The 22,896-nt window shown below is 45.0% G+C and overlaps 2 protein-coding genes across 7 annotated transcripts in view; one reads left to right on the top strand and one right to left on the bottom strand.

Moving 5' to 3' along the window:
• Nucleotides 1–795: 795 nt before the first annotated feature.
• On the top strand, nt 796–18,754 carry PRELID3A (PRELI domain containing 3A). Of its 6 annotated transcripts, none has more exons than XM_057504025.1 (7): nt 796–902; nt 10,628–10,796; nt 11,751–11,789; nt 11,892–11,981; nt 14,692–14,762; nt 14,860–14,962; nt 17,770–18,754. In XM_057504025.1, the coding sequence occupies exons 1-7, from the start codon at nt 871–873 to the stop codon at nt 18,268–18,270; spliced, it is 1,005 nt and encodes a 334-aa protein (XP_057360008.1). In that variant the 5' UTR covers nt 796–870; the 3' UTR covers nt 18,271–18,754. The 6 variants fall into 6 exon arrangements, with proteins under 6 accessions (XP_057360008.1, XP_057360010.1, XP_057360012.1 ...); XM_057504027.1 differs by having other exon boundaries at nt 856–902; nt 17,278–17,915; XM_057504029.1 differs by lacking the exon at nt 17,770–18,754 and adding an exon at nt 16,611–17,444 and having other exon boundaries at nt 856–902.
• The window catches only part of SPIRE1 (spire type actin nucleation factor 1), a 347,295-nt gene continuing 343,071 nt past the window's right edge, over nt 18,673–22,896 (bottom strand). The window contains exon 19 of the mRNA XM_057504024.1: nt 18,673–18,830. Coding sequence (XP_057360007.1) covers nt 18,777–18,830 — 54 coding nt within the window. The 3' untranslated portion in view covers nt 18,673–18,776. The remainder of the gene's footprint in view (nt 18,831–22,896) is intronic.

Genomic DNA, 22,896 nt, shown 5'->3' with positions numbered 1-22,896 from the left:
AATACAAACTTCAAATGAAAAAAAAATTGGTATTTCTCTGGTGCAGAAGGGAAAGAGCCTCTCCTTTCCGTTTCCTTAGAGCATTTACTCTAGAAAACTTGTAATTGTAAATTCTTTCTTTTTGAGATGTATGTACCTGTGTTTAAAAGCTAAGTAGGACTTTTGCCAATTTTACAACCCATGAATGTTTTTTCTCAAGGACTTGGGAGCCATTTCTTTGAAATATTAACCTAACTTCCAGGGAGCAACCGGCTTAAAGTTGCAAATCTATCTATCTCCTATGGTAAGGACATGATAAATTATTTCTCCTTTGGATAAAGACAATTAGCAAACACGAATGGCCATTCCACTTGGCAGGTGAATTTAGGATGAACTCTGAAAAATAGTCTTGTCAAGCCCTCTCACTTGAGAACGGGGATGGAGAGTTTGCACGTGCCTAGCTATATGAAAGGTGAGCTTTCTTGCTGTCTTTGCTTTAGAGGATTGGGTGATGCGCGTCACATTCAATCACAGAAATTGTTTTGTTTCTCTTCTATCCTTTGGAGAGTTTTGTGGGCTGGCAGAAAACTTTGTTTTTCTTTATACTTCCCAATTGTAGGAGACCTGGCTGGAAAGGGCTGTGGGAGAATTTGGACAACCTAACAATGAGACAGCCCTCACTTCCACTCCGCATCCGCAGCGCGTGCTGCTAGCGCACCTACCCGCTGCAGCACAGACGCCCTGTGCGTAGGGACAGCTGAGACCCGCATCCCTACTTGCAGCAGCCTCTGTCACGTGACGAAAGGGGGCGGGACACTCGCCCCGCCCACGCCGCGCCCAGCACGGAGCCCCGCGGAGCGCAGTGCTTGGAACCCGGAGCCCGGAGCTGCGATGAAGGTCTGGAGCTCGGAGCACGTGTTCGGGTGAGGTCAAGCTGCTGACCACGGGGTTCGGCCGCGCGCCTGCCCCTGCCGCGAGCCGCTGGGGGCGGCCGCGAAAGGCCGACCGAGACCCGGCCTCGCAGAGGCAGGCCAGCCCGGCGCGGGCCCTTCCCGGACCGCGGCCTCTGCATCCCCATCGGAGGGCAGGTTCTGACGGTCCTGCGGCGAGCGTAGGCGAGCATCCCGCGCAGCCGGGCCGTCCTGGAGGCGCCGCCTGGACGGGGCCAGTGAGGGAGGCAGAGTGGGGGCGGGGGCGGCCTTCCCTTTGGGCCACGGAGGCCGATCCGTGGGGCGGGTCTCAGCGAGGCCCACATGCTCGGTCGGCGGGGCCGGGTGGCGCCCCTGGTGTGCACAGAAGCGACCCAGCACAGTGAGAGCACCCCCTCAGCCCACCCAGGAGCAGGCCTGCCCTCGCCGGCACACTCTTCTTATTCGGGGCGGGGGGCGCGGGATCGCAAAAGCCCTGAAGAGCTGGCCCGGTCTTTTCCGGAAATGATGCAGTGCAGCTGATCACAAAATTATGCATATTTTATGAGGGATGGGTCCATACAGGGCCCTGCGATTGGGCGGAAGCCACATGTGGAGAAGACATGCGGGGGTGGGTCTTGGGCCTGAATGCCCTTGTGGACCTGGAAGGCCTCCAAGCCAGCATGGAAAACTGTGCACTGTTTAAACGGACACTTGTGACCCAAGTGGTATATTCTCTTAAATCCCTTGGTTTGTGACATTCTGAATCATCCTTTAATATTTTTTGAAGGAACAAAGATTTTAAAATTCTGTGACGCCGTTTAGAGAAGCATTTCATTTTTGGAAAAAAAAAATGCATGAAATGTAGTTGTCATGCTTTCACCTTTTTGTGTAAAATTATAATAAAAACTTACCAAGTATTTTAAGATCTCTGAAATTATTTTCAATGCAATCTTTAGACTTGATGGGCTCCACTTCTAGTGTTGATTTTTGTGCAGAGTGAAAAGTCTTTCTCAGCTTTGAGAGACCTGGTGAAGCCCCAGTGGGAATGATGCCAGAGATTCTGTTCTCAGTTCTCCCAAGGGTGGGACATAGCAAGCACCGCATAGAGGGACGTTAAGTTATTGCACACCACAGGCGCCAAGGCCATGGCGCTCCGTTTTCTAGTGGAACAGTTAAGAACTGCCCTAGAAGTGCACGAAATGTTGGTTGGCAAGCAGAAGTGAATTGTTAGCTGGAAAAGTCACTATTGATAAAATTCATCCGTTTAAAGTATACAGTAGATTTTTAGTAAATCTACTGGGCTCTACAAGTGTCACCAGAGTCCAACTTTAGAACATTTCCGTCACCCTACAAAGACCCTGTGTGCCTATTTGTGGTCTCCCCTCACAGCCCCAGAACACCGCTCATCTGCTTTCTCGTCCTATGGATTTGCCCTTTCTGGACATTCCATATGAATGTAATCATACAATATGTGGTCTTTGTGTCTAGCTTCTCTCACTTAGCATAATGTGTTTGAGGTTAATTCATGTGGTACCTGTATCAGTACTTCACTCCTTACCTCATTCATTTTGTGTCTCTGGCATCCTGCCAGTGCCTGGCACATAGTGGGTGCTCAGTGAGGGGCTGAGGAGTCTCACGGAAACCAGATGCCCTTCCAAAGTGAGGGTGGTTATCCGCCAAAGGAGTTCTAGTCAACCTCCAAGCTGCTGGGGACTAGGGGCTGATACACTGCCATTGTTTTTTTTTTTTCTTTCTTTCTAGTGAACTTACTTTATTGTAATTATACAGTGTATAATACACATAACATAAAAAATAGGTGTTACTTGACTCTTATGTTATTGGTAAGGTTTCCAGTCAACAGTAGGCTATTAGTAGTTAAGTTTTTGGGGAGTCTAAAGTTATACATAGATTCTGACTGTGTGAGAGGTTGGTGCCCCTGACCCCTGCGTTGCTCGAGGGTCAGCATATTTTGTAGCATAAAACTCCGAATGGTTGCAAATCCTCCACAGCCCAGCCCCTGACCACCTCTTTTTCCACCTTTACTCATCTTCAGACACACTGGCCTCCTTGTTAGTCTTGGACATGCAAAGCTATTCCTGCCTGGGTTACACATCTTTAGACGGTTGGCTCCCTCTCATCATCCTATTTTTTTTTATTAAGGTATTATTGATATACACTTATGAAGGTTTCATATGAAAAACAATGTGGTTACTACATTCACACATATTATTGAGTTCCCCTGCCCCACACCCCATTGCAGCCACTGCCCATCAGTGTAGTAAGATGCCACAGAGTCACTATTTGCCTTCTCTGAGCTACACTGTCTTCCCCATGATCCCCCACACCATGTGTGCCAGTCATAATACCCCTCAATCCCCTTCTCCCTCCCTTCACACCCACCCTCCCCTTGGTAACCGTTAGTCCCTTGGAGTCTCTGAGTCTGCTGCTGTTTTGTTCCTTCAGTTTTGCTTCGTTGTTATACTCCACAAATGAGGGAAATCATTTGGCATTTGTCTTTCTCCGCCTGGCTTCTTTCACTGAGCATGATATCCTCCAGTTCCATCCATGTTGTTGCAAATGGTAGGATTTGTTTCTTATGCCCTGCCGTTGGTTTTTGAACTTAAAAGCAAAGGGCCTCAAGGAAATTGACAAATGTGGAATGCAGCTGGCTGAGGATGATGTAAGCCCTGAGGTGGACAAGTTGAGGAGGATGACATGGTACTGGGTGGAGGCATAGCATCCGCAGGACAGCACAAAATTGGAAACCAGACTTTCTGGCTGGGCTTTTTGTGGAGCTTTTCCCTTGCATAGGCCATAGAAGGCCCTCAATTTTTTTTCTTTTATAATTATACACCTTTCTTTTTCTTTATATATATATATATATATATATATTTTTTTTTTACTTCTTTATGTTTGTGTACTGTCAGCTGAATATTTGTTTGGAAATTAATAAATTTACTCTTGCAAAGCAAAAAATAATCAGGCACAAAAACTTCTGATCATATCAAGTTTTCCTCCTGTGTCCAAATCCTGAAGAAACCCCAGGGACTAGAGATCAAACGCAGCAAAGAGCAGTATAAACATGCCTACAGATATGGAGAGCCCTTTCGGAAAGCTACCTGACTTAGCATGTGTTTTATATGGACAGGGTTTAAGATGGTTTAAATAAGAATGAAAAATATAAGACTGAAATATAAGAATATAGAAGGGGGTATTTAAAAGTTAGCAGGTTTGTAAATTTCATCCTCATAGCATTGACCTTGGTTTCAGGTAGAACAATAATAAAATCTTCAGTAACAGCCAACACAAGTAGATTTCTAGTAGAGAGTCCATGCTTAATGTTCCCTGGACTCCAGCAGCTACCAGGAAAGGTTTCTAGTAGGCTATGACCTCGGGGAAGGAAGGGCTTTGGAGGAGACGATGTCCCAAAGCAGGCCTGCTTTCTGGCCAAGAGCAGGGAAAAGATAACCCTCTTTTTTTAAATAGGAGAAATTACACATTACACATAAGAGCAGAGTGTCTTCCTGTGCTATCCCCCACCTCCTCTCTCCCTACAAGCAGACAAGGTTAGGAATTTGGGGGGTATCTTTCTGAAGGTCTATGGTTCAAAGAGCCATTTGACTCAAGTCAGAAGTGTGTATGCATGTTTATCCTTAAACAATAGGTACTGTTATTTGTTGTTTTAAAATAGAAATCATTGACAACATATATCTTGACAATTTTCCCTTCTCAACAGTATGTTTTTGAGATTTGCATGTGGGTGTATGCATCTCAACTAATATTCCACTGAATGAATATTTCACAATTTATCTTTTTTTTTGTTGAAGGGACATTAAATGTCCCCTTTATTATTGCAATGACATCCTCTGTGTATGTCTCTCGTCCACACAGTGAAGGGCCCATTTAGGCCAGCAATTCTCAAACTCTTCAGCTTCAGTTATCTCTACACTCAGAAAATATTGGGTACGCCAAACAGTTTTTGTTTATATGGATTATATCAATATTTACCATGTTAGAAATTAAAACTGGTAAATTTTTTTTTGTTTTTTTTTGAGAGGGCATCTCTCATATTTATTGATCAAATGGTTCTTAACAACAATAAAATTCAACCCTAGGGGACTCAATGCACCATCATTAATCAACCCCAAGCCTAATTCTCAACAGTCTCCAATCTTCTGAAGCATAATGAACAAGTTCTTACATGGTGAACAAGTTCTTACATAGTGAATAAGTTACATGGTGAACAGTGCAAGGGCAGTCATCACAGAAACTTTCGGTTTTGGTCACGCATCATGAACTATAAACAATCAAGTCAGATATGATAATTCATTTGATTTTTATACTTGATTTACATGTGAGTCCCACATTTCTCCCTTATTATTATTATTATTATTATTATTTTTAGTAAAATGCTTAAGTGGTAGGTAGATGCAAGATAAAGGTAGAAAACATAGTTTAGTGCTGTAAGAGGGCAAATGTAGATGATCAGGTGTGTGCCTATAGACTAAGTATTAATCCAAGCTAGACAAGGGCAATAAAACATCCACGGATGCAGAAGATTTCTCTCAAAACAGGGGGGGTGAGGTTCTAAGCCTCACCTCTGTTGATCCCCAATTTCTCACCTGATGGCCCCCCTGCGACTGTGCCTGTCTTAGGTTGTTCCTCCCTTGAGGAATCTTACCCGTCTCTGGCTAAGCAGTCATCTTCCGGGGCCATACAGGGAAATGTAAAGTTGGTAAGTGAGAGAGAAGCCATATCGTTTGAAAAGGTTAGCTTTTTACTTCTTTGCAGATTTATGCCCTGAGGCTTCTATGCCCAGCATTTGTCTTGAGGTATCTTTACCACTTGGAAGAATTATGATACTTGGTAATTTTCGATATGAGGCACGAATTCTACTAAAGGGCTGTAATCAGGAAGGAAGAAGAAAAGCTATAGAAGTAGCAGACGGAAGAAAACATGGGAAGATTGATTATTTCTTTGACATAACTTCTTGTAGAGTAACATAAGCATGTATAGGTTTTAACAAATTACTAATTAAATTGCATACACACATTAGCAGAATAGGAATACCGATACATAAAAAAAGCAGACCTACAATTACCAGCCATATCCAGTGAAACCAAGAAAACCAGTTAGGTACCCTAGGCATTTGTGAAAACTTATCAATAATATGACGGATATTGTCTAATTGAATTTGAATAGTTTGATAAAAATCAGACAAATTAAAACAACACATTCCTGGGAATTGTTCACATCCCATATGTTCTTTTAACAGTAGATAGTCTATAGTCACACGATTTTGGAGCACTGCAACTTGCACTTCTCCTAATTCTTGGTTGAGTTCCGACAATATAGATCCAGTCAAATTTGTTGTTTTACTGTATGCACAGGCCAGCTTAGATTTCTCCTTCTTCATTCCAATGGCAAGTCCAGGAACCGGTGGGATGAATGCAGCTACAACTGCAACAGTGCTAGGATCTTTGTAAAACTGGTAAATTAAAAATATTTATCAATTCATTAAAATTAATAATAAATCCATTACATTACCATAAATAACAACTTTTTAATTAAAAAATAAACATGTTTTCCCAAGCCCCCAAAATTAGTAAGAAGAGTGACACTGTTTTTTTGGCTAACTTCTGTAATGTCTGTCTTAGAAGATAGCTTTGTACTCATACCTGCGTCTGCATTCAGTGCTTTGCAGTCTGTTGCTGTGGAAGTACATGAATAAAACCCATTTGGGAAAGGTAGGTGTATTGTAATAATCTTTTAAAATGATTGTGGCTGTTCTTTGCTACTACAAAACAAGTGGTCATTTCTCAAGTTAATTGCGGTGTGAAACCTGAAACCCCAATGACCAGAGTTGGCCTGTCTTGTACTTTGAGTCTTTTATACTCACGTATGATTTTGTGACATCTTGCACTGGTCACTTGGAATACATGGGTTCGCCAGGTTTACAGGATGTGAAGTTGTGATGGTCATTCATAGGTAGTGGATAGAAGTTTTCTAAAATTTCAGTTTTCATTCCAAAGCTCAAATTTTGTCTTTGGCAGCAAACACTATCAGTTATTTTCCTTGAAGTGATAGTCTCACTTCATTAATTTTTGAGAAAATGTCAGCTAAAAACTCAAGTCTGAATAAGCAACATTATTGTCTGTTGTTTTGAGTAGAAGGGCTGAACCAGGGAAGGAGCTACTAGTGGTGCCCACTGCCCGCCCAGCTGCCCCCCAGCCACCACCAAGGCAGATTGCTGCCTGTGGACTTCCTAGGCTCTCGCTCAGAATATGAAGGGTATTCAGGGGTCTAGATGTAATAAAATTAAGAATTTTATTGTGTTGCCATGGATATGAAGAGTCCCTGATACGGTTTTCCTGGGTGGACAGCAATGAGCTGTAACCCAGGTGAGGTTTGGGGCCCTGGCCTTCAGATGGTGGGGAGAGCCCTCCTGCAGGGCTTGGAGACCTGTGCATGAACCACTCTCTGAGCCTCTGGCCTAGGCTTAGGGTGGCTTTGGGTGGGGTGTGGGAGCACTTTGCTTGTGTCCTTCAACTTTTTTTTTTCTACTTGTTTTTATGGAAATTTCAGAAGTATGCAGAAGTGGAGAGACTAGGAGGAGTGCGCAGTACCTGCTCCTAGGTTTTTTTTTTTCCAAGTCTGTTAACCTTTGTTCAACATTGGCAGCATTCAAATATGTAGAGTTCTCTTGCTCATCTGGCACAGTGTCCCCTCTCCTAGGTTGCCAGTCCCCCTGCAGCGGGGCCAGCCTGGCTCGTGTGCCCCACCCACTGCCCCATCGCAGGGTTACTTTAGGCAAATCTCTCACCTCATCCTGCTTGGTCCCTCTGACACTCCCGCTGCACGTGGGTGTGCCTTGGGTTCTCCTTTGCACCCTCCGTGTGGAGCCCAGAGCGAATGCTCCTGCCTTCCTGGCTGCGACCCCCGCTGCCCAGGTGCAGTGCTCAATGCTCCAGCACCTCTAAGCTCCTTCTGCTCTGGCCAGCGCCCTACAGGGGTTGGGGGCTTCTCCTCTAGCATGTGCCCCCCTCCAACGTGATTGGCCAAGGTCAAGGCTGGACTGTGCCTCGGGAGGATGATCTTTAGCAAATCCCTCATCTGCCTAATCAGGCAGCAGAGAACGCTGATCTGTGGGTGTTCGGGCACACCTGCTTGGTGTGCCCGGGAGAGCTGCCCTCTCAGGCTTACCAATTTACCGCCAGGAGGGCATGTCTTCCCTTTCCCCATGTCCCCTCCAACACTTGATGCTGCCAGATGGTTTGGGTTTTGCCTGTCAAACGAGTTTCAGGCTCTTTAACCAAGTGTGTGATACTTTGCTGTACTAAAACCCTTGCAATTTAAACAGTGTTGCGTTTACTCTTTTCCTCCATTGCTGTCTATGTTAACTTTCAGGGTCATCCTGCTATAATTAGTGGAATTATTTCCATTATTTGTGAGTATTTTAAACAGGTTGTATTTAGTTTAAATAGAACATCAACTAGAAGATGCAAAGTTTCTATATAAAAGATTATTGTGTGACAGATGCTTAATACAAAAATTTCCTCAAATTTTAGGTAGTTTTAAGTAACTTTAGAAGGCATAACCTATTCTTAAAGTAACAATTTTTATGGAAACTCTTAGGAACTTAATTTACAACGTCGCAGATTATTTCACCGAGAAGGGTCTGTGTGTAACTAGGATCCTTTCTCCTTTCACGTATCTCTAGAATGATTCTCCATCTTCCTGAGATCTTGGCTGGATCATGTCCGTGACAGTTCTTCCTTAGAGAAGAAGGCTTGATTCTCTGTCGCTAGTGTATACGTTAACTCAGTGACACCATTCCATGGTTTAAAAAAGTGTTTCTTTGTTCAGGAGTGGGGATTCTAGATCAGGCCCTGACCATTTAGAGGCCATGGGATATGATGGAAAGAACATAGGATTGGGGCTTGGGGGGCCTGGTTCTTGTCTGGGCCTTGCTGCTAACTTTTTGGCCTTGGACAAGAGTTTTATGAGGATAAATAAGTTAACGGCCAGTACATTGGAGTAAAAAAAGGTTATCAAATATGAAAAAAAACTTCAATTATTAATAATCTTTGATATTTGATTTAATTCCATTTCTAGGAATTTATCTTGAAGAAAAAGTAGATATGGTAAAAGACTAGTGTACACAAATGTTTATTACTGTCTTTATTTTACAGTGCAAAACTGGAGCAATCTAAGCAACCGACTACAGGGGACTGGGTAATGTAATACCCACAGAGTAACCTCTTGTGAAGCTATTTATAATCATATTTCTGAAAGTAGTTTCATGATATGGGAAAATATTCATCACAAGTTAAATATAAAAAACAGAGGCTAAACCTATATATTGAGCATGTTCCTAATTTAATATTTTAAAAGTATGTGTATGTGTGTATGTTTAGATCTTGAATTTGGGCCGTGTCTACACATTCTGTTGAAAGAGGTCTGGTTACATCTGGAAGAGTGGTGGTGTTGTCAGGACATACTTAATCGTTGTAGGAGTCTCAGATGCTTCCTGGGAGTGCACACATCCCGAAGGAAGGAAGAACTGGGACCCTGAGTGCTCTGGGGGGAGGCCCACCGGGACCTGCCATGATGGCACCTCCGACTGGGCTCCCACAGGACTCGTTCACGCGCCCTGTGCAGAGCCATAGGGCTTCCAGCCTAAACAAGCACAGAGCTCTGGAAAGCACTGGGGCAGCTGTGTAACTGGCTTGGGACCTCTCTGATAACAGAAAACAAACTAGGGACAAAGATGTCCACTGCCCACCTCAAGGGATCAGGGCGGGAAGGAGAAGCCTCAGAGACAGCAACCCCCCACCCCCACTCCCACATAGACTATGGTTATCTTTCGGTACCTTGAAGAATGGTGAATGCTTTTATTTTCATACTTTTCTTTGTTTTTCAATATTTTGAACACATTTTTTTTTATCATCAGAAAAAACATGTGGCCACTTCAAGTCACAGACAGCTTAGGAGTTGGAACAAAATAGTTGCTCTGCCAAAGAGCATCAGTAGCTGGGAGCAGGAGCCTGTTCCAGATCCGCTGAAGGCAGGTGTGCTATTGTGTTACAGTGGCCAGCTCCGTGTCCCCCCCACTCCGGGGTCAAGTAGGACAAGGAGCCCAATCAGAAGTCACAGCCAAGCCTTCATTCACTGTGACACTGCCGGCAAGAGGCAAAAATAGGCTTGGTTCCCCAGTGTTCCAACACCTATGGAACCACGTGGGGGACAGGCAGGGGACCAGGGAGAACTGTCTTACTGGCCCAGAGCCCCAAACAAAAGGGCTCTGCCTCGCTGTGCCCTGGGGCACGGCGGGGGTGGGGGCGCTGGTACCCATAAAGGCCTGAGCCAGAGGGGCGGGCGTTGTCTCAGACCAGCCCCCAGGGGGCAGGCCCTGGGGGAGGCCTGGTGGCTTTGAGGGCCAAGGGGCAGCCCGCACGCAGGTCCAAGGCCTGGATGCGCGCCTGCTGCGAGGCCTGCCCAGCGAAACCTCCTGACTCATCCTGCTCCGCCCGGAAGGGTCTGGGGCCCAGGACCCGGGTCTGGAGCAGACCCTTCCAATGTATTCGTTAAATATACCGGTAATTAAAACCGAAGGGAAAACTTTTCAGGACAACATTGACGTTGATTTCATTTCGCTCCGTGGGACAGGCGTCTCTGGCGCACGTTCCAAGTCCTGGGATTGCCTGCTTATGTTGCGTGGTCGTTTCTCCCACCAGCCACCCATGGGACACGGTCATCAAGGCTGCCATGAGGAAGTACCCGAATCCGATGAACCCCTGTGTCGTGGGAGTCGATGTGTTGGAGCGCAGCGTGGACAGCCACGGCCGGCTGCACAGCCACCGCCTCCTGAGCACCGAGTGGGGGCTGCCGGGCCTCGTGAGAGCGGTGAGCCGGCTGCAACCCCTGACACCGCCCCACGTCGCCCCCTCTGCCCCTCATCACCCTGACCCCACATCGGCCCAGTTGCTGCCTATCTGCATGAAGTGACAGCGTCCCCTTAGCGCGGCCACTGGGGATTCGAGGAAGCCCAAGAGACGGTTTGTTTCTCCATAATAAGTACCCACCTCGAGGGTCCTGACACATCTCCTGACATGTGACCCAGCCCCCCACTCCCCTGTGTCACCCCGCTGTCTCGTGTCCCCAAGCAGGGCCACCATAACCAGACACCACAGACTGGGGGCTGACAGCAGATGCTTCCCAGGCCTGGGGCCTTGCGCCTCCGGAGCTGAGGCCTGACATCAGGGCGCGCGCAGGGCTGGCTGCCTCTGAGGAGGCCAGGGCAGTACAGGGAGGGTGGCACTGGGCGCCCTGCCTCAGCGGCCCCGCCCTGCCCCTGTGCGCTGGTGTGTCCTCCGCCTCCCCTCATAAGGACACCACTCAGATTGCATTAGCGCCCACCGTAACCACCCCATGGTAATTTAATAACCTTTTGAAAGGCCTTCTCTCCACATACAGTCACATTCTCAGGTGCTGGGGCTGAGTCAGGCCTTCAACACGTGAATTTTGGGGGACACATTCAGCCCACGACAAATGTCCTCCCCAGAGCCGCCAGGACCATCACTGAAACTGAGCACGGTCTCCTGCCCGGCGCTCATCTCCAGCGGCCACGGCCCCACCCCCTCCCGGGGCGCCTGGCCACCGTCCCCCCCCAATTGGCCTGCCGGCCTCTGGCTGTTTCAGGAGGTGGGTAGTGGAGGAGGCGTCTGGGCCGCCAGAACCCGAGCTCCGGGTGCGCCCCTCCGCCGACAGGGGGTCCTCCCCACACCCCGCCGTCACCGGGTTCTGTCACTACTCAAGCGTTCACCTCTCCTTGTTTACTCCCGCCTGCCACAACAGAAGCACCGTGACAGACTGCAGCCCGGCTGTATCATTTGTTGGGTAGATAAGCGCATTAATTAAAAACGGAAGGGTATTTTGTTTTCGATGTCACAAAATGAAAATTTAAACACGTTGCTAGGATAGTTTTGCTTTGTTTTTTAGATTTTGGGGACCAGTAGGACTTTGACATACATTAAAGAGCATTCAATTGTGGACCCGGTGGAAAAGAAGATGGAGCTTTGCTCTACCAATGTAAGCAAGGGCCTGAGATGAGTAGTGCACTTGGTATTTCTTGGTGAGGGTGCGATGTCTTCATTTAATTTTATCTCCAGCCCACTTTTGGTTGAAGTCATCTTTTACTTTATAGAAAGGCTGAATCTATTTAGCCTTATTTTATTTATTTATCCCCGTGTAATGAATGTTTAGAAAGATGCACATCATGATGGCTTGTCATACCCTTGTAAGCAGCAGGCTGATGAGACAGGTGGGGGCGGGCTCCCAGGGCCCTCACCTTCCCAGGACCTCTCCCAATGAGACCTGCTGGCCTGCTTCCAGAAGCACAGTGGATTTTAGCAGTAATTTGAAAAGCAGTTTTCCTCCTTTATTCCTCTTTCACTTAAAAAACTTACGTTGGCTTAGTGTACATTCCAAGAACATGTTGGGGGAAATGCATGGGCTGGAACATGGTTTAATTGTAAAGTCTCATTTTCAGCATACACAGAAATGGCCTATGAGGGAAACCATAGCATGTGCCCACAGTGGGGCTCTTCCTCACAGTCCGCCTCCCGACCTCTGCTCGTTCATCGCCCAGCCAGCCATTGGGTGCCTGTTAGGTGGCCGCCTGTGGGCAGGGAAGGCAGGACTAAGGCCACGTGTGACAGATGCATAAACAGACTGCCTAGAGGAGGCTGTGCACAGCCAGGTCAGGAGCCTGAGCACAGCGCTCACAGGGAAGCAGAGGTCCCTGGCAGCCCCACAGTGGCCCACAGCCAAGCAAAGCACCTTGTGCCTTAGACACTGGGGCAGGCAGAGAACCAGCACAGCGGGTAGTGAGCACGGAGAGGGAGATGGTGTGCAGCGAGGGCAGGGACGAGGTGCGCAAGCTGAGTGTGCACACAGAGCCATTTACTTTCTCTTTTGTGGTGAGAGGGAGCCATTGCAGGTTTGTGGCAGGGAGGCAAGGTATCAGATCATGTATTGGAAAGGTAGGCTGGGCTTTGTGCAGGGACTGGGCCGTGGACCCTGGACTAGGGAGATCAGGCAGATAGGCCTGTCCACGTGGATCTGGCAGGATCCTGCCAGGCAGAGGAAGGGGCTGGGCATACCGATTTGGGGAGTAAGGGAAAGGAGGGATCCCGGTTTTACTCAGCTCTCTGGTTTGGGCAGCAGGCTGAATGTGGGCTGCATATAGGGGCTGCAGATGGGGACCAGGTCTCAGGAGAGAGGCAAGTTCAGTTTTGGAGTTAAGGGTAAAGGCTGGCAGGACTCTGCTGCATGAGAGGCCGGGTACCCAGGAGGGGGTTGGGAGTGGGCTGAGGGTGCTGTGGGGACCTGCAGACAACATGGGCCCCGAGGGATGGGTGCTGCCAGGAGGTATGAAGGGGGTTAATGCATCAGGGAGGTTTTCACAGTGATTTTCAGCATCTGTGTGGAAGCCCAGTGTTTTTAATAAAACAGAGCTGCTCTGGGCAAAACAGGGCAGGGTTGGGGGGTCCTTTGAACCTCCAAGGAGGTAGTGAAATGGCCCAGCCTAGGTGTGGCCTCTCCATTTTTGGCCCAGCCCCTGCAGATCAGGTCATTGTGGCTGTAAGATTAGGTTTTGAACTGCTTACGGTCCTGGGTATACCATCTAGCACCTTTATCAGTGGCCCTCTTTCCTTGTTCCAGGAAGCCCTTCTGCATAAAGTCACAGGGAGCCTGGCACATAAAATGATAACAGCTAATCTGAGTTTAATTGTTAATGTTAAATCTTTCCATACAGTATAATAACTATAACTAATGAGACTCTTTTGATAACTCTATGCTCAATAGGAGAAAGAGATGTCCTGACTACCCATTCATCTGGCACAGTGAGGCCCAGGGGGGGGATTTCAGTGGGAGATTATTACCTGAGCAAAAAATGCATGTTTCAGTTTATCATTGCTGGGAGGTTATACTGCTTTTGACCAAGCAATATAAATATTAAACATTTTAAAAAATGGTTTTATATTGGAATTGGCTCTTTGAAAAGAGGGAAAATTGAGGTAAACAATAATAAAATGGTAGAGCTCCATTGCCCAAAGTGGCAGCCATATGCGGCTATTTCGGTTTAAATCAGTTAGGACTAAATAACACAGAAAATGCAGTTCCTCAGTGACCTTTCAAGTGCTCATTAGCTGTACGTGTTTAGTGGCTTCCACAGTAGACAGAATGGATATAGGCGCAGAAGATTCTGTGGGGCAGTGCAATTGTACAGCTCCAATTTTTAAATAGCTTTAATGGAAAATATTAAAAATGTACAAGGAGAATAAGTTGATTTACAGGAAGCAGCACTTGAGGAGACAAGATCTACACAACCTTGCTCTTGTGGTCCCTGTAGATTCGGGGCTCTGTCTTATTAAACTCCAGGACACAGTGGCCCAAAGTCAGTATCTGCCACTGGTGGGGAAGAAACTTCCAGCTTGTTTAACTGCATGCTAACCCCAGAGTATTATCCTTTCATATAACTGCTGATGGTTTGGCAGTTTGAAAGCACCATGAAGGCCAGGCCAGGCTCAGGTTTGGGTGTGGTGTGGAGGGCAGGTGACAGTCTCCAGAAGGAACAGCCAGGCCACAGTTTCCCTAGGACTTAAAGTGACGGTGTCTCCTGGGTCTGTATGTTTCTTGTGCTGTGGTTCCAGTAAGTGCTAATTTGGGGGATGGTGTGGGAAGAAATGTAAGAGAAATAGAACCTAAAGCCATTGTTTCTCTTTTTTTTTTTAAGATTACACTCACAAACTTGGTATCAGTGAACGAGAGATTGGTATACACACCCCATCCAGAGAACCCTGAAATGTAAGTTGTCACTTCCTTGGACTGACACATTGAACTCCAAGGTCAGGGCACTGTGGAGCCTCCCCTCTTAGCCCCTTTACTTCTTGCTCTTCTATAGGACTGTGCTCACACAAGAAGCCATCATCACTGTGAAGGGCATCAGCCTAGGCAGCTATCTGGAAAGTTTAATGGCCAACACAATATCATCCAATGCACAGAAGGTATGGCTCTGTGTCCTGGGCCTGTGTATGCTCTAGCTATTACCTGCCAGAGGAAGTGAGTGAAATGTGTAGTAGGACTAGGTAGCCCTACTGAGTGCTGAGGCCCTCTGTCTCTAGCTGAGCTCATAAGGCTACAGCATTTTCCACAGTTGCATTCAAAACCAGTGGCAGGGAAGGCTGGCCCAGGTCTGAGGGGAAGGTGCAGAGTGAACACAGTGTATAAAAACAGTACAGCCAACTAGCAAGTTGAAGAGCTGAAATAGCATGGGTTCAGTGAAGAAAACAAATCCCACACATCAAAAAGATAAAGTACTGACATTTTCAGGCAGGCTATTTGGGATTTCTAGTTTATATTTAATAGGCCTTAAGTAGCTTTGGCTGAACCTCCATCTGTGAAGTTTCCCTGGAGTCACCTACTCTCATTGCATCTTTCCCCTCTGGCAGGATTTGGGAGTGAGATTTGTTAAGGTGAGAGGTGGATGGGAGACCCCCCTGGACTGGGGCTAAGCCTTAGTGAGGCAGAGACTCCTCTCCAGCAGAGTTGATGGAAAGAGTGTGGATGCATGGGAGGAAGATTTGTACAAGTTCAAGGTCATGTCACCTGCTAAAGCAGGGCTTTGCTTTTTACCTTAGCTTACTGCATAGGCTCGTGTCTTCCCTGAAGCTGTGCTCACCTCCCCTTTTCTCTCCCGATTTGTTTTGTTTAAAATAATTCATTTCTGGAATCAGTGGGATGCTGCCTATGCTGTAGTTCCTTTCCTATTATGCTTCAGCCACAACTTAGTGGAAAACCATGTATGGTTTGCATTTAGTCTAGTCACTAGTAGAAGAGCCAATCTGCCCTAATTTTAAGAAAAATCTAGATTTGAGAATTGCTGGTGGTAGCTTAGCTCACTTCAGGGAAGGTAGGGGAACCAAAGCACCCAGAGACGCCAGCATTGTGTTCGCACTGCAAGCCTCCTTGGGAGGCAACAGTACCTTATTTGCCTTTGCATGTCCAGTGTCTGCTTAGGGCAGGTGCCCTAAATATTTTCTGAAAAAGAAAAATTATAGGAGGAAGGGAATACTCAGAGAGGCCAAAGCCACCTCAGACCTTTTATGAGGTCAGGGGAAACTCAGTGAGATAAAATAAAAGCCTTTTATTTTCAGTTTATCAGCAGTTGCAATGTTGAAGAATGGATAGAGAATCACTGCATCCCACTGGCTGTAGTTACCCTTTGACAGCACCCTGGTCCATTGGGGATAGCCTGGGACAGCTAGGGGCCTGAAGCAGGGACAGGCAGTGGACATGGAAATGGAAAGGCAGGTTGTCCTGGGGTTGCAGATTGGGGGGGCACTGACTGAGGGAGCTGAGGGCGGCTTTCCTTCCCAGCCCCCTGCACTGGGGATGCAGATGAGGGTTGCCAGTGTCTGCATAGTAGCTCAAGCTGGTGTGAGAATTTTAGGCAGAATATATACCACCTTGATTTTGAGCTTGAGAGCTAGCTGCCTGTTTATAGTGAGGACTGTTCATGATGGTCGCTGCTGTGTCTCATTTAAAACTGCAGCGCTTTCCTTGTGCCATTTAAATTACAGGCTAAGCTTGCTATGTGCAGTGAAAGCGGCAGAATTTCTTATACCATACTGAAATCTTTCTGTGTTGCTCCAGGGGTGGGCTGCTATTGAGTGGATAATTGAAAATTCTGAAAGTGCTGTGAGCTAACGGGGTCTGCACCTGCACCTTGCGATGATCAGTGGTAACTACGGCCTTCGGTAACCTGGTAGCGAGGCTGGGCTTGCTAACTGTGTGTGTGGTGGGCAGGGAGGGTGCGAAAAGCCTGCTGCATGTGTGTCCGGCCCTGTGCTCCTTAGCATCTCCCAGTGGAAGAAAATCGCTAGGCTCATTCTCTTCCTAATTCATCTTGTTTCATGGCAGGATTTATTTTCAAGGGAACCTTGAGCATTTGTTATCAGGTCTCTAATGAAGGCAGTTAAGCTTCTCCTGCAAACTGCTCTCAGGCTTGACTGTTTAGACATTTCCTGTAACTTTACCTTGTTAGTAAAGAGGCTTTCATTTGTAGGTCAAGACAGTGTTAAATGTTGATCTAATGGGAGGATTTTTCATTTTGGGTAGGTTGTGAATATTTGCACAAGAATACTCTGTGCCCTTGTGTGAGTGACGCAGAGTGGAAGAAGGTGGCTTCCTTCCTCATTTGCTGTGAGCTAGCACTCAGCCATACGACTGCCACTGGCCATTTTCTTTCAGTGGCATCTTTTTAGTGGCATTTTTTTTCTAGCATTTTCTTGAACTTCACCAACATTCCTTGGTTTCCTAGGACTGGAAACCAAGTGGCTGGGCTGTCAGAAACGGATTGGACATTGAATTGGTCAGCAGTCATCTTCATAGTTCATTGGAAAGTCAGAGTTTCCTGTTTCCCTTGTACTCCTGCCTTGAAACTCCTCACGCTGCTGATTTTCCCAGCCGTGTTGCCTGGGCCCGGCTTTCCACAGTCTGGCTGCAGCATGTCTGTACACACTTGGTGCCTCAGTCAGCAAGCAAGAGCCGTGTGGTTCTTTAAGAACTTCTTACTGATTTTAAGTCACTGAAGCTTAGATTTGTCAGAGACCTTCAACTTGAGCCCAAGGTCATGATATGCCAGTGGGGCTCTCTTCTTCCATGGACACACCACTAAGGTGACCCCGTGGAGAGAGCTGCCTTTCCCGGGGGGCAGTGTGTGTGGGCAGAGTGGGTGTGTGATGGCGTCACTTTGAGTTGTGGACTGTCACAGATTCCTAACTACAGCTAAACTGCCTCAATCTTTAATCAGACGCCTCGCCCAAAAAACCAAAGGAAGGAAGGAAGGAAAGAGAAAGGAATACAGACGCGAGGCTCAGCGGTCGTTCGCCGGCGGTCCCGGCCGGGAGACGCGTGCGGTCTGCCGGTCACCGCCTCCGCCGGCTTCCGCGCGGCGACCTCGCGAGCGCAGTTCCGGAGGCCGCGCCCGGCGCAGCGGCAGGATGACGTCGCAGTTCGAGGACAGGCCCGCCGCGCCGCGCCAGGCACCTCGTCTGCTGTCCCGGAGCAGCAGCTCCTCGGGATCCTGTTAAACAGCTTTTCTCTTTTCCGACAACTCCCGTTTCCCGCACGTGCTCCTTCACCAACAGCCGTCACCACTAGTTCCTGCACACACGTCCGGCCGCCGCCTGGCACGTCAGACGCTGTCGCTGCCCATCCTCTGCCCTCATCACTGCAGGTCCCACGCGTCGGCTGCGGCAGGGCGGCCACCGCCGCGGGCGACAAGCCCTCTGCCCCTGCGGCGGTGCCCTGAGGGGCGGGGGCTGAGGGCCCCGGTGACCGCGGGTGGCTCGTCGCGCGGCGCGGCAGCAGCCGAGGTGCCTGAGGGTGCACGCTGTCCGCTCCGCTTTAAGACTTCCAGCTGGACGTGTGAGCTTACCCATTTTCAAAAGTAAACTGTAAAATCTCTTTCGGTGCATTTCCAGTGAGAACTGTAGAGAAGGCTTCTGCCATAAAGGGTGGGTAGGACTGCTCCTTACCTCGCGTTTTAGGCATTGCTTTTTGTTTGATAACAGTACTTCTAATCCAAAGTGAAATTAAATTTATATTTTTATCAAACTTTTTTCATAATTTAAGATAAAAGAGTTAAAAAGATTTATGGCAAAAAGAATCCCGCTTACCTTTTCTGCAAAGCACGTTTCTACTTTCAACTCTGAGTAGCTTCAAGCATTTCCTGCCAGATTTCTAAATAAACGTTTTCTGCTGTTTTGATTCAACAACTTTAGACATTCTCTATTGACTTCCTGTTGTGGTCGATTATTATTTTATCTGTCTTACATCACCTTCTCCTCCCCATTTCTCCAACATAGTGTACTGTAATTTAAAGACAAAGAGTTATCATAATTTTGAAAGAACACAACTATTGTTTATTACCAAGCCACAATTACATTTTCTTTCTTAAACTTTTTTGCCCATGAAGATAATAGTTGTCTTATTCTTTTAATCTATTTAATGTTATTTCTTAGAAGTGTCTGGCTGGGGCCTTCCACCCTATCCACTCACTCGGGCACCTGGGACATCATTTCCACAGGTCACCCCTGTTAGGAAGCACGCCCCTTGCTGGTGTCCCACCTTTGTGGAAGCTGGGTCTCAGTGCTCCCTGACCGAGCAGGTGCACGTGGTCACCCCGTCTTTCCTAGGTATTTCTGGGCATTTCTTTCCTCTGGCTTTGTTTCCCGGATTCCCAGCCTTCCTCTTTCTTCTCTCAAGATGGGGGAAGGACTTCACATAGTGGCTTCTATGACATGGTGCACCTGAAAATGTCTTTACTATTCTCATAATTTGCTCACAGCTTTGGCTGGACATATAATTCTAGAGATAAAAAATACTTTCAGAATTTTGAAGGCATTCCACCATGTTTTCCACTCAGATCCTTGGTCCTCTGTATGTGACTTTTTTCTCTCTGAAAGCTTTTAACATCTCTTTATCCCTGATGCTGTGAAATTTCATATGGCTTAGCCTTGTTTGAAGTGATCTTTTATACTTCATTGTACCTCATTGCACATGTTAACTTTCTATTTGGATGCTGTACTATAATTATGTAAGATGTTACAGGGGGAAAGTGGCTGAAGGGTACTCGGGACCTTCCTGTACTATCTTGGCAGCTTCCTGTGAATCTGCAATATTTTCAAAATTGAAAGTAAAAAAAATGTATCTAAGTAGTAATATCATAGAAAATGGCAGAGGTAGGCATTCCAAGAACCTGTCCCTCCACTGAAACAACCAATAAGCTGGCAAAAATGACAGATCAGCTTTCACAGAACTCTGGGTTCTAATCGAATACTTAATTCAACCAACAAAGCACTTAGTGAATCTTAATTAACCTACCCTGAAGATTTTGGATTTGTTGGCCTCCACAGTCATGTGAGCTAATCCCTTAAAGTAAATCTCTGTGTGTGTGTGTGTGTGTGTATATATATATATATATATATATATTCTATTGGTTGTTTCTGTGGAGAACCCTAATACATTATTGAAGCTAAATTGGTATCAATTCAAACTAGATTTTTAAAGATTTGAGATGTTAAGTTTAATGACAAGGGTAACCAGTAAGAAGATAACTAAAAAATATCCAGAAAAGGAAACAAAAGGGGAATCAAAATATACCAGAAAAAAAACCAAGTGCAAGAGAGGGCAGTGTGGAAAGAATTCAGGAATACAAAGTTATAAGACTTATAGAAAACAAATAGCAAAATGTAAGGAGTTAGTGTTGCTTTAAGCAGTAATTTGTTTAAAGGTAAATAAACAAACTTACCAAGTAAAAGATAGAAATTGGCAGAATAGTTGAAAAAACATTCTATTTTATATGCTGTCTACAAAAAACCCACTTTATATCCAAAGACACAAACAGATTGAACATGAAAGGAAAGAGAATGATACTCCATGCAGGCAGTGACCAAAAGAGAGCTGGGTGGCCATATTAGTATCAGACAAAATAGACTTTAAGTCAAAAATTGTTACAAGAGATAAATAAGGATATTATATATCGATATGATTCATTAAGATAAAAGTTATAACCATTTAACACAGAGCCCCCACATATATGATGCAAACATTAGCAGAACTAAAGAGAGAAACAGACAAATCTACAATAATAGTTGGAAACTTCAATAATCCTCTTTCATTAATGGATAGAATATCTAGACAGAAGATCAATAAGGAAATGGAAGACTTCAGCAACAGTATAAACCATCTTGACCTAACAGACATACATAGAACACTTCATCCAAAAGAGCAGAATATCCATTCTTCTCAAGAAGACATGGAATATTCTCTAGGGTAGAACACTGAAATTAGGCCAAAAACCAAAATTTCAGTAAGTTTAAGAAGACTGAAATCATACAAAGCATCTTTTGTGGTCACAATGAAATGAAATTAGAAATCAATAGCATAAGGAAAGTAGAAAATTCCCAAATATGTGGAATTTAAAAAATAACTTCTAACAACCAGGTGAATCAAGATTTTACAAGTGAAATTATAAAATATTTTGAGATAAATGAAAATGAAAACACAACATATGAAAACTTATGGGATGCAGTGAGAGCAATGCTGAGAGGGAAATTCATAATTGAAAATACCTGCATTGAAAAAGAGGAAAGATCTCAAATCATTAATCTGATTTTAAGGACCTAGAAAATGAAGAACAAATTAAACCCATGGTTTTGTAGAAGGAAAGAAATGATAAAGATTATTGAGAAGATAAATAAAAAACAGAAAAAACAGAACTATTGAAACCAAAAGGTGTTTTCGTTGACTAGATCAAAAAAACTGACAAACTTTTAGTTAAACTGACCAAGAAAAAAAGAGGATTCAAAAATAAAAATATCAGAAATGAAAGTGGGGGCATTACTTATACACCTTACAGAAATATAAGGACATAAGGATATAAGAGAATACTATGAATACTTGTACACCTGCAAATTAGAAAACCTAGATGGGATGGGCAAATTGCTGGAAACACATAAATTACCAAAACTGATGCAAGAAGAAATAAAATCTTAACAGACCTCTGACAAAGAGATTCTATCAGTAACTAAAAACCTCCCAACAAAGAAAACTCCAGGGGCAGATGGCTTCACTGGTGAAGTCTACCAAACATTAAAGGAGAATTAATCCTTTGCAAACTCTTTCAAAAAAGAGAGGAGGGAATACTTCCTAACTCATTCTGTGAGACCAAAATTACTCTCATACCAAAGTTAGGCAAAGACACTCCCAGAAAATAAAACTATAGACCAATATCCCTTATGAATATTGATACAAAAATTCTCAACAAAATACTAGCAAGCTGAATCCAACAGCATATTAAAAGGATGTACACCATGACCAACTGGGATTTAGCCCAGGAATGCAAAGGTTGTTCATCCTACAAAAATCAATTGATATTATATAGTTTAATAGAATTAAGGGGAAAAAAACACGATAATTTCAACTGATGCCAAAAAGGCATTTAACAAAACTTACACCCTTTCATGATAAAAGCACTATTCTGGGACTAGAAATAGGAATTCTAGAAATATTCTAGGAATGGGAATAGAAAGAACTTCCTCTATTGTTAATAAATGCCTAAAGATAAAGGGCATTTATAAAAAGCCCATAGCTAACATCCTATGCAATGGTGAAAGACTGAAATCTTTCCCCCTAAGATCAAGAACAAGACAAAGATGCCCATAGTTATTTAACACTGTATTGGAAGTTCTAGCCAGAGCAATTAGACAAGAAAAAGAAATATTAGGCATACAAACTGGAAAGGAAGAAGTAAAAATGATCTATATTCAGAAATGACATGGTCCTACATAAAGAAAATCCTAAAGAATCCACAAGAAAGCTAATAAAGGAATTCAGAATAATTGCAGGTAAAAACATATAAAAATTATGATTATTTACCCTAGCCATGAGCAATCTGAAAAGAGAATTAAGAGAACAGTATAATTTACAATTGCATCTAAAAGAATAAAATATGTAGAAATAAATTAAAACAAGAAGGTGGAGGACTTATACACTGAAAATCACAAAACATTGATGAAAGAAAGGAAAGAAGACATAAATGAAAAAACATCTCTTATTCATGAATTGGATGATTTAATATTATTAAGCTGGCAATACTACCCATGTATTCCACAGAATCAATGTAATCCCTATAATTACAAGGTACCCTGAATAGCCAAACAATATTGAAACAAGAACAAAGTTGGAAGGCTCAGAATTCCCAATTTCAGAGCTTTTTACAAAGCTACAGTAATCAAAGCAATGTAGGACTGGCATAAAGATAGACATAGATCAGTGGAATCGAACTGAGAGTCTAGAAATAAACCCATGCATCTATGACCAATTGATATTCAACAAATGTGACAAAACAATTCAGTGGGTAAAGAAATGTCTC

The sequence above is a fragment of the Manis pentadactyla genome, chromosome 6, assembly GCF_030020395.1.
Source record: "Manis pentadactyla isolate mManPen7 chromosome 6, mManPen7.hap1, whole genome shotgun sequence".
Taxonomy (NCBI): Eukaryota; Metazoa; Chordata; class Mammalia; order Pholidota; family Manidae; genus Manis; species Manis pentadactyla.
This window is presented reverse-complemented; position numbering and strand designations above follow the sequence as displayed.

Coding starts and splice junctions, on each gene's coding strand:
- PRELID3A (XM_057504025.1), top strand. CDS start 871: ATGAAGGTCTGGAGCTCGGAGCACGTGTTCGG. Junction 11,982..14,691: donor TGGAGCTTTGCTCTACCAAT/GTAAGCAAGGGC, acceptor TTTTTTTTTAAG/ATTACACTCACAAACTTGGT. Junction 14,963..17,769: donor TATCATCCAATGCACAGAAG/GTATGGCTCTGT, acceptor ATCTTTAATCAG/ACGCCTCGCCCAAAAAACCA.